Source organism: Lissotriton helveticus, chromosome 9, assembly GCF_964261635.1.
Source record: "Lissotriton helveticus chromosome 9, aLisHel1.1, whole genome shotgun sequence".
In the NCBI taxonomy this organism is placed as follows: Eukaryota; Metazoa; Chordata; class Amphibia; order Caudata; family Salamandridae; genus Lissotriton; species Lissotriton helveticus.
In genome coordinates this window covers 464,854,892-464,868,816 of record NC_136070.1, presented here as the reverse complement: position 1 = coordinate 464,868,816, position 13,925 = coordinate 464,854,892, and the positions used below count along the sequence as shown (strand labels likewise).

At 46.2% G+C, this 13,925-nt stretch overlaps 1 protein-coding gene across 2 annotated transcripts in view; it reads right to left on the bottom strand.

The window, feature by feature from the left end:
- CEP170B (centrosomal protein 170B) overlaps positions 1-13,925 on the bottom strand; it is a 420,899-nt gene that overhangs the window by 142,336 nt on the left and 264,638 nt on the right. For both annotated transcript variants that reach the window (XM_078660287.1, XM_078660288.1), the window contains exons 9-10: positions 12,308-13,335; positions 11,617-11,793 (exon numbers count right to left, since the gene is read on the bottom strand). In XM_078660287.1, coding sequence (XP_078516413.1) covers positions 11,617-11,793; positions 12,308-13,335 — 1,205 coding nt within the window. The remainder of the gene's footprint in view (positions 1-11,616; positions 11,794-12,307; positions 13,336-13,925) is intronic.

Genomic DNA, 13,925 nt, shown 5'->3' with positions numbered 1-13,925 from the left:
TTTATGGAGAACGTCTAAGTCCCAAATATCAAATAGAATTTAGTTTTGGGGAGGAAGAGGGAAAATGAATCTAATATTCAGTCTCACTGCACCTTTGGATTAAAAAAAAGTAGAAAAGTAATGCACTGATGACGAAATCGACGGAGAAGATGGGTAGTAGGACTTCAATAGTGATTCTAATGCAACGTAACTTCTGAATGTGACATCCCTTCTCAGAATGCGACAGGTACTTGGGATGGACAGAGGTGTCAGATCCCTGAGAAGACTTCTGTCCGGAGTGCAAACTCGTTCAGGAATCAACATACACTTCTTGCTAGGTACCTCATGGTCAGGAAGAGTCATCACACGTCTTGAATTTTGCTGATGTAGGTTTCAAAAGAATTTCTTCTGGCTCTTACATCTTGTACTGAACCAGGTAGAAATGGTGAGGAAAATTAGCCTCTGGCATAAATCTTTAAGTCTAAATCACCATTTTCTACTATGTCAAGGGTCTAGACGGCAGAGCCGAATTGGAAGTGGAGAAGTGTGGCTCACTGGTTAGAGGCGGCAGACCCGTAAGCAGAGAACGACCCGGGACCAGGGTTCGATTCCCGACGCGGCAGGGTCGTGGACCAGGGTCAGCGGACTCGATAATTCTCGCCTCGGTGCCTACTCTAGTCAGAAACCACACTCGGCAACTCTGGGCATCAGCTTGCCTCATCTTCACAACGGCCCCCCCAGACCGCCGGGGATGCTTGGTCGCACCTTAGAGATACCCATCAGGGACCATCTCTCAGGGTGAGCCAGGACGTGTTCCCCAGCGGTCGAAGCGTGGAGATACTCCTCCGGGAGTCGATTCCTAGCGCTATATACAAAAAAAAAAAAAAAAAAAGCTTTCCCACTGAAAGCAAGAGCCTCAATGTTCAACACCTTGGCATTGGACACCTCAATTTTAAACTTCAAGGCAACACTCGGAAGTTATGAATTTCTTAAACGATGGTGGTCGTTTGCCTTGATACTTTCTCAGTGTCAATTTTAAATGGCAGGAACACCTTTCATGCCTGTTTTCGGGGACTGCCTAAGGGATTAAATGTGATTAAATGACTGAGTGGAAGCAGAACGGACCCTATCTATTTCAACGGCACATTCTCAGGAAACTCTTCTGGAATAAATCTCACACTGATTCACTCAATCTTTCAATGTCCCCTAGGACACTTTTCTTATAAATAGAGATCTCTTCAATAAATAATATGACCTTCAAGAAGTCCCTCGATACAAAATGCACTTACATAGATGACTGCGGTACAGAGAAACATTGGCCTACATTGCTTATGGGAAGGTTGCACAACTTGGGCAGGAACGCAATCTTTAGCTTGGACGAGCAAGAGAACGCAATAGTACACTCATGAGGGGGATATAGATGAAAGATTGGGTTGACTGCAAAGCTATACCATCAAAGGTTAGGGACACTCCAAAGGATTCTCTACACTTGGGTAGATGTTATTGATTCATCATTACAGTCACTAGAGGGCAGGGCGAAAGGCAGTGAGGCGGGGATGTAGAAGGTGCGTTCCCATTTGTTCATAACAGAACATATTTTAAGAAAATGTTCACTGGGATTGCACTAGCGCCTAATTTACAAGCTCATGAAGCCAAGTTAGCTTGGGAAGGAGGGTGTCAGGTGGGTTTGCATCAGAGTGTCTAAGGAGAAACATGAGGGGGGACCAGTAGGGTGGCCATACTCTCCACATAAGAATAAACTGATGACCTCAGAGTAGGGTAGGAAAGACACCACACTTCAGGGAAGGGAGGGAGGAGGAAAAGCATGAAGAGGTCTCTTGATAAGGGCCAGAGTTTTGACTGTCATCAGCTGGGACACTAGATGGGAGACTTATCATGCTCCAAGAATGCCCAAACAAGTGAGCAGCCTGCACGGCTAGCTCGTGTGCTGGGGAGGGGGCTCTTTACTGGAAAGTGAGCCCGGAGGGTAAGCTACTACTTACTGAAGGCAGTAGCAAGTATTTTCATATTTTCATCCAAGTGACTGCACTGCAGCACATCTGTGCCAGCAAGACCACTGTATGGAATGATTAGCGGTCTAGGAGCAGCAAATGTGCAGAATAAGGATTGTCAGTAAGGGGGAATGTGATGTTCTGTGGCTAGCGTCACCATGAACTGAAGAGGTGGTTGCCCAGAGAAGGATAGCTCTGTATCCAACCGGGTGAGTACCATGCTAAGACTGCGGGGACAAAAAAGCAGAGGTTAACCGCCTGGTAGCTCTGAGACCTTGGCACTATGGGGAAAACAGATAGGCAGCAAGTTCGCCCAACGTTTGGAACACTGAAACCTACTTAAACTCAACAACATGCGCTCTCAGACTCTGAGCAGGAGCCTCCATCACAGGGAGCAACGGCATTAGAAACTATTCTCTTAGCCATGCAGCAAAGTCTGCAATCAATAGACAGCAAAATAGATGCGCTCAACCTGCGTATGGACCACATGGCGGCTAAACTAGATAAACAGGGAGCTGGCTGGGGGAGGCTGAGCAGCATATCTCAACTGCAGAAGATGGCCTACACACTGCTGCCACAAAATGTTTAAACATGGAGAAGTGGCTAGCTGTAATCATAGCCAAAATTGAGGATTTAGAGGCACGCTCCTGCCGCAATAATCTTCGGATTTGTCCGCAGTCCTGATATGGAGAGAGCGCATAGCTCACCAGCGGTGCAATCTGTACTGGGAGCTCCTCCGAGCAAGATTATCGTCAAGCTGTTAAATTACCGGGATCGGGATGCAGTGCTTCGCCTGCTAGGGAGAAGAAGACCATAAACTACCAGGGAAACCACAATGCATTTTATCCTGATTTCACCTCAGCGGTCCAAGCTGTGTGTAAAGACTTTCTTCAAGTTAAAAAAAAACTTCAAACTGAACATATTCAGAACGTCATGCTGTACCCAGCCCGGCTGCGCATAGAGGCTGGGGGCCAAAATAAGATCTTCACCTCACCAATAATGGCCATGAACTATGTTAAAACATTTTTAAAGTGCCAGAGAGAACGACCTGAAATGATGGCGACCAAAGAGTACTAGGCGGGCGAGCCTATATGGAGCAACTGAAGGCAGCAGGTAGCTGCCATGTGGCAGCTAACTCTTTGTGACAATAACTGTGCCTGCTTTGAGAGACAGTAGGGGGCAGGTCTTTGGACTGCATGGCTTCTTGGGTTCTGGTTTGTTGTAGGTGCCCTTTGTAAATGATAGGTATCTACTGATTTGCCTCAAGTGAAATTCATAGATACTATGTTATTGTGATCCAGATATATATGGTAATGAGTAGTCCCACATTAACTGCACTATTCTATTGCAATCTAAATTGTGAAATTCGGCCATCACCAACCATCGGAAGGGGTTACCAGCATCTAGCGACCCCCAAAGGGTATACCCCTGGAATTGATATTTGGACCTGTTTTTTTCTTCATTTTTATGTTTGTTTGGGATGGCTTTAGCAAGTTCAGGCGCTAAAGCAGGAGGGGGGACTTATGTTTGTTCGATGTTGCAGACAGTGCACATTACGATGAGTGCAGAGTACATTGCTATTTGCTGGTATTTGCCCACTATTTCGCAGGATATGTAAGAATACTCACCTGAAATGGCGCACCCCATGGGCCTGATTAAAACGTTAATGTGGGTCTTAATAATCCAAAAGAAACGAGACAGGTACTGCCATACCTTGGTTGCCATGGCACGCAAATAGCACCGCTGCAAGGAATAGCTCACAAAATTCAAAGAACACAACATAGGGCCTAAATTGGCAGTGATGAGGGTGGCCTTGTTGCACTCCACCTATTCTAGGGATGTGTTGTTACTAGTAAAGAAGGGGATGTCATTCAATCTCCTACACTCAGACAAATAAAGGAGGTTCCTACTGGTACAGGGTTGTTTGGGGGCACGAAGGTGATGATCAATACCTAGGGCCCTAATGTTGACGACCCTGCATTCTACAGCAAGATATGGTAACACCAAGAAGCCCAGCCCCCCTCAGAGATGATATGGGGTGGAGATCTTAACATATACCTTGACCTTTCTGCCACACAAAATGGCACGGGAAGAAAGCCGCCCTGACAGTTAGCAAAATTATGGAAGCCGTAGGGTTGGTAGATGTGTGGAGATCTCGGTATCCAGACTCCAGGGAGGGGACGTATATCTCTCAGTGAACGACACATGGTCTAGACTGCATTGTTGGCTGGTCTTGAGGGAAATTAGCACATGGATAATAGCAGTGACCGACTTGGCTAAGAAGTTAGTAGATCATGGCCCTGTTTTGCTGGAACTTGCTATACCTACACATGTTCCCCCACCGTATCAATGGAAGCATCAACCCACATCATTATTAGACTTGGTGTTTAAAGAAAGCATAGGTATTGCAATCGCACACTTTTTTCAGGATAACAAGGGGTCCGCAGAGAGGTGTGGACGCAGTAGGAGGCTTTCAAGGCCACCATATCAGGTGAGTGCATAGGAGTACAAGCAGGTATCCTAAAAGTGCTATGCAAAAAAACTACAAAAAATAGAGGGGACCCTACCAACATTAGAGAAGCTATGAACCTTGCTCCACCGGACCAAACTAGCTCAAATACAAGATTTGCTTACAGAATACACTGACATAGTAGAGCAGGAAGTATGTCATATGTCCACACGATGGAAAGCGAGATCGCATGGGGAGGATGGAAGACTCTAGCCTCTAAAATAGCAGAACCTAAAGCACAAGTTACTTACTTGTGTAACAATATATCTGTAAGAGATATTAGTTAGTGATAGATTCCTTACCTTCGAACATCCCCAGGCGTCAGACTGGATCTGGAAAGTTTTTTCGTCAGCAGTACCCCTGCGCGTCGGTAGGCGTCGTTGTACGACTCCGCGTACGTTGCTGGCATCCTAGTCGACGAGATGACATCGCTGGAGCTACTTAGACACACCCATGTGCGCTAAAGTCAGTTCTGTACACGACTTTCCGCGCCAGGAACGCAGATCTATGCAAGATACTGACCACTGGTGCATTGAAACTAGGGTTCTGAAAGGGATGACCTTAACCCTAGAAATCAGTTTGCAGAACTGGGGGGATTGGTGGGGAGGTAAAGAATCTATCACTACCTAATGTCTCTTACAGAAATATCGTTACACAAGTAAGTAACTTGTGCATTTAAAAGAGACACGTTAGTGATAGATTCCTTACCTTAGAATAGATACCCCAGCAATACCAACCCCGGTGGTGGGTCTGCGAACAAAGATCACATCAGAAAGTCACGGAGGACAGAACGGCCAAAGAAGCAGTCTCTCCAGACTTGTCTGTCAAGGCAATAATGCTTAGTAAAAGTGTGCAGCGAGGCCCACGTGGCTGCCTGACAGATGTCTTGCAGGGGGACACCACGTCCCAGTGCAGTAGTAGCTGCTGTCGCCCAGGTAGAATGGGCGCGCAACCCCACCGGAGGTTCATTTTTAGCCTGAGAATAACAGGCTTTGATACACAAGACGACCCAGCGGGCTATAGTCCTCTTGTGTACAGCCCGGCCCTTCTTGGCACCCATGTAGCCAACAAAGAGCTGGTCATCCACCCAGAACGGTTATGTGCAATTTAAGTAAAATGAAAGTGCACGTTTTGGGTCCAGACGGTGGAGCCTCTCTTCCTCTCATGAAGAGTGCGGCGGCAGAAAGAAAGTGGGCAAGATGATAGACTGCCCAATGTGAAAAGCAGTTACAACTTTTGGCAAGAAGGAAGGACGAGTGTGAAGCACAACCTTTTCCGATGGACTGACAGAAAAGGAGGCTTACAAAAAAGAGCCAGGAGCTCACTTACGCGCCTAGCGGAGGTGATGTTAACGAGGAAAGCAGTCTTCAAAGTCAACAAACGAAGAGGACAGTTGTGGAGCGGCTCAAAAGGAGCACACATCAAAAAAGTAAGTACCAGATTCAAGTCCCACTGCGGCTACACAAACGGAATAGAAGGGAACAGGTGAGTAATGCCTTTGAGAAATCTATTAACAACAGGGGACTTGAAAAGAGAGGGCTGATCAGGTAGCCTGAGAAAGGCAGAGATTGCAGAAAGGTAGCCCTTGATAGTGCCCACAACAGAGCTCTGCCAGGCCAAAGAAAGAAGGAACAAAAGGACCTCTGAAACAGGGACAGAAAGGGGATCCACAGCTTCTGCTGTGCACCATGCCAGAAATTTGTTCCACCTGCAGGCGTATACCGATTTAGTGAAGGGACGCCTGGCTGCCAGAATGACATCACGACTTCAAGAGGCAAGTCAGGAACCAACTGTCGCCACTCAATCTCCACACATGTAGGTTGAGGCTGGACAGGTTCGGGTGGAGGACCGACCCCTGCTGCTGCGGACAAGAGATCCTCCCAAAGAGGCAGTTTGATTGGGGGATCCATGCTCATACTGAGTAGCTCGGGATACCAAACTCTTCGAGCCCAGTCCGGTGCCACAAGAATGACTTGGGCCCGGTCGCACCTGATCTTCTTCAGCACTCTGGGCAGAAGTGGTATAGGCGGAAAGGTGTACAATAGACCGCAGCTCCACACGCGATGAAAAGCGTCGCCAAGCGAGTGCCGCCTTGGAAATTCCAAAACACAGAACAGCTGACATTGTGGGTTCTCTTCGGTGGCGAATAGATCTAACCAAGGCACTCCCCACTGTCGAAAGAGACCACTTCAGAGTGAATACGCCATTCATGATCAATCAGGAACCGGCGTCTGACTTTGTCCGCCCTGGCGTTCAAAGAACCTGCCAGGTGTTGAACCGTCAATGAAATGCCTTGACGTTCCAGCCATTTCCAGAGGTGCAGAGCCTCCTGACATAGGGTCCACGACCCCACCCCACCTTGTTTGTTGTAAGACCACATGGTGGTGGTGTTGACTGTGAACACCTGCACCACCTTCCCCTTGACAGAGGGAAGGAATGCCTTCAGTGCAAGATGGATTGCCTGAAGCTCCAGAAGGTTGATATGGAGCCTGGATTCCCCTGGAGACCAGAGGCCTCTGATCTCCACCTCTCCCATGTGGCTGCCCCATCCCAGGAGGGACGCATCCGTCACCACTGTGTGCTCCGGTTGGGGAAGGGAGAGGGATCTGCCGCTGTCCTAAAGCTGATTCGTGAGCCACCACTGCAATTGTTGTGCAGTGCCCTCCGAGATCTGGACATAGTCGGACAGGTTCCCCTGATGCTGCGCCCACTGGAACCCACTGCAGAGCTTGCATATGCCATCTGGCATGGTTGGTGAACAGGATGCAGGAGGCCATGAGGCCCAGCAGCCTCAAGGTCGTCCTGACCGAAACCCGGGACAAGGGCTGAAAGATCATAATCATAGCCCGAATGACCCGGACTTGCTGGTCGGGAGGATAGACCCGAAACTGCGCTGTGTCCCGAACTGCTACGATGAAGAGGAGCTTCTGAGAGGGAATCAGGTGCGACTTCGGCACGTTGATGGAGAACCCCAGCAAATGCAGGAGGTCTGCCGTAGTCTAGAGGTGGGTGACGACTGCCTGGAGCGAGCATGCCTTCAAAAGCCAGTCGTCGAGATAGGGGAAGACTGAAACCCCTGATCTGCTCAGATGAGCTGCGATCACCGCCATCACTTTCGTGAACACCCGAGGGGCGCTTGTAAGGCTGAAGGGGAGCACGGTGAACTAAAAATGCTCCTGCCCTACCATGAATCACAGGTAACGCCGGTGGGCCGGCAGGACAGGGATATGAAAATAAGAGTCCTGCAGGTCCAACGCTACCAACCAGTCTTGCGGGTCGAGGGCAGACAAGACCTGAGCAAGTGTGAGCATCTTGAACTTCTTAAGATGCTCACACTTGCTCAGAGGAAGCGATTGACATCTCGAAGGTCCAAGATAGGATGCAGGCCTTTGTCCTTCTTTGGAACAAAGAAGTAGTGGGAGTAACAACCACAACCTACTTCTGGCGTCGGAACGAACTCTATGGCCCCCTTGGCCAAGAGGGTCGTAACTTCCTGCTGGAGAAGTGTCAAGTGATCCCCTGACATGCGGTGGTACTGTGGTGGCATGGCTGGAGAGGTAGTCGCGAAGGGGAGGGAGTAGCCCCTTCGGACAAGTTGCAGAACCCACTTGTCCGATGTGATGGTGCGCCAGTGGTGGAGGCGATGGTGAATCATGCCACCCACTGGCGTCTGGTGGGCCTGAAACACCGGACTAGGAAGGTTTGGAGGCAATGGCTGCATGGGGGGTGGTGGACTGACCTGCACGCTGGCCCTGTGACCCACCTCTGCGGGTCCCATGTCTGCGGCTGCACTGAGACTGTTGCTGCGCAGGCCTGTGGCTCTGAAACGAACGTGCTTGGGCGCCCCTTCCTTGGCCACAAAAGGAAAAAAAAGCAGAAGGAGTGCGTGTGACTAAAAGGCCTAAGGACTTGACCGTAGCTCACAAGTCCTCAAAACGTTCCAACGCGCAATCTGCTTTATCGCAGAACAGGCGAGTACCATCAAAGGGCATGTCCATCAACGTGTTCTGGACATCCCCAGAAAAGCCAGTCGTCCTCAGCCAGACATGACTGCGTAGCACCACTGTCGTTGAAATCGCCCTGCCCAGCGAGTCAGCAGTGTCAAGACCACAACGGATGGTAAACTTGGCTGCGTCTCTCCCCTCAGCAATAGCTTGGGAAAGTATTATCCGAGCCTCCACCGGACAGTGAGGCAGCACTTGCGCAACCGTATCCCACACAGAATGGGAATAATGGCCCAAGAGACATGCGGAGTTCACAGACCACAGGCTAACATAATAAAATATTTTGTGACTTTTACAAATCAATTGCATGAATGCCTCATGCAACGCAGAGAACTGAAAATGCTTGCAAAGACCGAGGACAACGTTGTTGCAGTGCCTAACACTCGCTCAGGTGTCACTGTCCCAGTAAACAGAAAGAAGGTTAGGTTACCTAGGAAAAATTGTAGGATTCAATGTTTACAAAGAAAACAAGAGCTACCTATCAAAGGGATGCTTTTGCATTCTAATGCATGCTTTTTGAAGACAGCAAACAAAGAATGCTGATGTAAACAGCTATGCATTTTTGGGTGAAAGTAAAGAACCTTGGCAGTGCAAAGAACTAACCTGTGCACTTTCTTTGACATGCAAAAAGCAGCCCAGTAGTCAAATTTTATGAAGAACATTGCAAGGTTTATGAGGTGATAGATACGGCCCATACAGTAAAGCACTACATAACGAAATGATCCTATACGACTCACTGACCAGTCCTATATGACCAACTGACCAGGCCCAAGAGTTCCTACGAGCCCCTGTCGAAAGCAAGAACACTAAGCATGAATAATATACAACCATAAGGATTTAAACTGAACAAAGACACTTGAGTTTGGCTAAAACCTCACACCATTGATTTTTCACTTTTATATAATAGAGGAGTTTAATAATCTCTCAAAAGGACAAGGGGAACATTTGATCCAAGAGGAAGAATATTCTTGGCCCTAATAAGAACTTCGGTCTTTGGGCTCATAGAATATTTCCAGTTAGACTGCATGCAAATGATTGTGTCAATCAATCAATCAATCAATCAATCAGTACATTTATAGAGCGCGCTACTCACCCGTGAGGGTCTCAAGGCGCTAAAGGGAGGGGTGCTGTCATTGCTCAAATAGCCAGGTCTTGAGGTGCTTCCTGAAGGTGAGGTGATCCTGGGTCAGTCGAAGGTGTGCGGGGAGTGAGTTCCATGTCTTTGTGGCCAGGTAGGAGAATGATCTTCCTCCAGCGGTGGTTCTGTGGATCCGTGGAACGGTGGCGAGGGCGAGGCTGGCTGAGCGGAGCTGGCGGGTGGGGGTGTAGAACGAGAGGCGGTCGTTGAGGAATTCGGGTCCTTTGTCGTGGAGCGCTTTGTGTGCGTGGGTGAGGAGCCTGAACGTGATCCTCTTGTTGATGGGTAGCTAGTGCAGGTTTCTTAGGTGGCCGGATATGTGGCTGTGACGGGGGATGTCGAGGATGAGTCGGGCAGAGGCGTTTTGTATGCGCTGAAGTCGTTTCTGGAGTTTGGCAGTGGTTCCTGCGTAAAGGGCGTTTCCGTAGTCCAGTCAGCTGTGTCAAAAAAGGATTATGTAGAATGCACTGATTTGCATGTGCTTTACTACTAGCGTAAACACATCTTTCGCTATCTTGCCAGCCAAATGTTTTTCCAATTAAAAAAAATCATACTACAATATATACTTACATAGGCAGAGCGGCTTTTGGTCTGACATCTTCAGTCATTGGTCTGTTTGAGTGTCATTCGCATTTTGCTTCTGCCCACCACGGCTAACAGCATGGGGCAATGGGTCAGTCCACTTCAGCCTTTTGCTCTCTTCACTGTGAGTGATGGTATCTTGTTCTTGTAAATGTGCACACCCTATACAAAGGTAATCCACGTCTGCCAGAGCATGTTGGCCAATCTCCGCTTTAATGTTATGGTGTTTTAGTATTTTTTTTTTCATGGCTCATTTTTTATTTACTTTTTTTAAACATATGCTCACCACGTTCAAATGTAGGCTGTTTTCCCCTTATTTGTATTACTCAGCCCACTTTGATATCTACTGCATATGTTTGAAAAATAAAAACCTTTAGGCTTGGCGAGGCGCTTTGGCTTTGCGCCTGTGCTTGTTTTATGCACAGACACTAAAAATATTATTATAAGTATTGAAAAGAAAACTGGTCTTACGAACACCTCAGTATTGCAATGCACACAAGTCCTATAAAACTTTCCCAGTTTAACGGACAGTGATGGATTATTAGAAGGTCAAAAACATGTCAAATTTATGCACACAAGAACAATAATCCAATTAACAGTATGTCTTGGCAAAAATGCCCAAACTTCCAGATTAGAAACTGAATAATTGCCATATTAGAAATGGCAGAGAGGAGCAAATACGAGAAGACAGAATTAACAGAGCACCAGGTAAAAAAACAAGCACACAGGTACTATACCAGTACAATGCAAACTCGATGGCTATATAAAGGAGATGTGCAGTACGTTGTTAATACTATTGAGGTCAATACCAGAGCAACATGTGGACTCAAGGTGCTGAAAGAATGTGTAGATAATACCCTATGAAGGCACCTAAAGTTGGTCAATTAAATGTATTATGCCTGTTTAGTAAATTACAATTCCTAACAATGATTCAGAAGATATACTCACAAAACCCTAACAAAGGATAGTTCAGAAATATTTTGCTAAACATAGAAATCTGGTGGGTAACTGATGTTAAAGAAATCTCTCAAATTAGGAAACCCCATCCCACTCATAAGCCGCTTATTTTTTGCTCCATTATCATCAGACGGAAGCTGTGCTAGCATTAAAAGAGGTCCTTTCATGCCACATGGAACATTTTAAAACTCATGTTGAAGATACTATGGAAGAATAAAAAGAGTACAAGTCTATAAAAAGATAAACCACTACATCTCTCAACCAAAGTCAATTTTTTCGTACAAGCTGGTCATTTTTTACAATACAACTTGAAGCAACAAATCAGATAGGTATGTAGGCTGGAGAGAAAATTCAGTAGAAGATATCATAAACTAGCAACTGTTACCAGGAATAAATGCAGCATAAAACAAGAATAACAGAGCCAGACTGAGTTACCTGTATATCGGCGTGTTGGCTATATCCAGGAATGGAGGACGATGTGGTTTGGTTCATGATGTGTTCACTCACAAGATGGAGAGGCATTTCGGCTTCTTCTTTTTCACCTTTTATTACTGGACGGTAAGTTCCCCCGGAGAGTAAGGAAAAGTCATCGGAATCAAGGATACCAAATACCTGGACCCAAATGAAACAATAGTAACTTTGAAACAAAGGTTTTGAACTATGCTTCCAAAGCCAGTCCTTTCTGAGAAACAGAATGTTTGAATCAAACTATATTTCCAACTTTCACAATTTTTTATAGAAATGAATCAATGGCTGCAAAAAAACCAATGTTCTGCCTTAAAGAAATATCTTTTAAATGTATAATTCTGGCATAATTCGCTTTAGAGAGTAAATGTTGATTAACATAGAAATTTTTCTGCCCACCAATGTATTCAAACTACTTTTGCATGCTCTCTTGTAGGTTTTCCACAACTGGCAACTGCTGGCAATTTCGGTATAATCTGGAAAGAATGTGGGCACACATACAAATGTAACCTCAACCAAATGTAACAAAATGCTATTATAGCTTGTCTATGTTGCTTGTCCCATTCAACTGAGTTATGAGCCAATAGTCTATGCATGCAATTAGTTCGATTTTTTTTTTTAAAGATATTGAAAAAAGCAGTTGTGGATTTAGAGACATTACCTGATCTATCATTTTCCGTGCTTCTTCTACCTCTGTGTCTTGAGTCTCTGTTTCAATTGTGTAAGTGCCTGTTTCACTTAAACTATCATCTTCATCTTCATTTTTCCGACCTTTTAAAGGCTTCGAGTCCAAGGGAGATGTGGATCGTGGGGACGGAGAAAGAGAATCTCGAGTCACAGAAGGAATCTGCAGGGCTGCTGACTTGTGCGGGACTGGTGCCATATGGGGGACGGACGCTACGTGGGAGGCTGGTGGAGAGTAAGGAGCTGGTGCTGTATACGGAGCTGGTGCTGTGTAAGGAGTTGGTGCTGTGTAAGGAGTTGGCGCTGTGTAAGGAGTTGGCGCTGTGTAAGGAGTTGGCGCTGTGTAAGGAGTTGGCGCTGTGTAAGGAGTTGGTGTCATGAGGGGAATAGGCGTCATGTGTGTCGCTGGTTGAAGCGGAGGAGCTACTATAGTTACAGGGGCACTCTTCTTCTCAGAGCTTTGTTTAACAACTTCAGCCTGATCCTTTAAATATTCAGCAGCAAACTCCTGAGCCATTTTTGACTTTTTTCCTATACTTCCAAAGGATTTAACCACAGGTTTGGATGCAGACGATGAAGAAGAGTTGATGCGATCGTCGGTTTTCTCTCTTCGAAGCGAGCCTGATCTTTGAGGGCCTGAAACGCTGCTCAAAGGTTTGCTTCCAGTTACACTAGCTACTTGCTGGGGCCCTGTGCTGCCAGATTTCTCAGAAGGCATGGCACCCTTTAATTTCTCAATCTTAACTTTCTGTGTAGGATCTGTATCACTCTGGGAAGAATGGGCACTGTGTGTGAAAGACTGTGACCTTTTCTTGCGGGGGGCATCATCATCAAAAAATTCAATGACAAATGCCTGCTGGTTATGCAACATGTCTTGAGGGTCACGTTTGATCTGTCGCTGAAGTCGGGCCTGATCAACAGCATGCTCACTGTCCATCTCTTTCTCAGTTTTAGGCACAGGTGGATCTTCAGAGTCACTTTGGGTACCATCTTCATGCTGATTTCCTGCAAGTGACAAATGAGAGTATATGAGTAGAATCGAGCGAGATACCCTAAACATGATTTACTTTCGATAGGACAAGACATGTTAAATACAAATAGTTGCAAATTCATAACAATAGTTCTAGATCCCTATAGCTGGAAAGGTGACCAAATGGCAGTTTATCAGGAACAACTTGGAAAGAAATATTATTCCAAGAACAGAATGGACAAGAAACAAGACTAAACATGCATCATAAACTCAATATTATATTACATATAATAAATGTTAAGTACCCCTTATGTACACTCAATCAGATTTTGGTGAAAGGCTTCACAAAATGATTGTTTCTGGTGACACGGGTGAGCTCTGGCTACATGTTATTTTGTAGTCTGATCAATGAGCTGTCTCTAGTTCAAGGTGAATTTTATTGTACCATCAAGCTGATGCTGATCAAGAAAAATTACAGGGTCGCGAGCATGTTTACTCACAGTTATATGTTTAACATGGACTTCCTTCTTGAACACCAGATCATAAATATTTTAAAATAAGTACAGGTATGAGACAACTAGAATACCCCACAGCCTTCATTTGGGTCCGATCACTTACGCCCTGC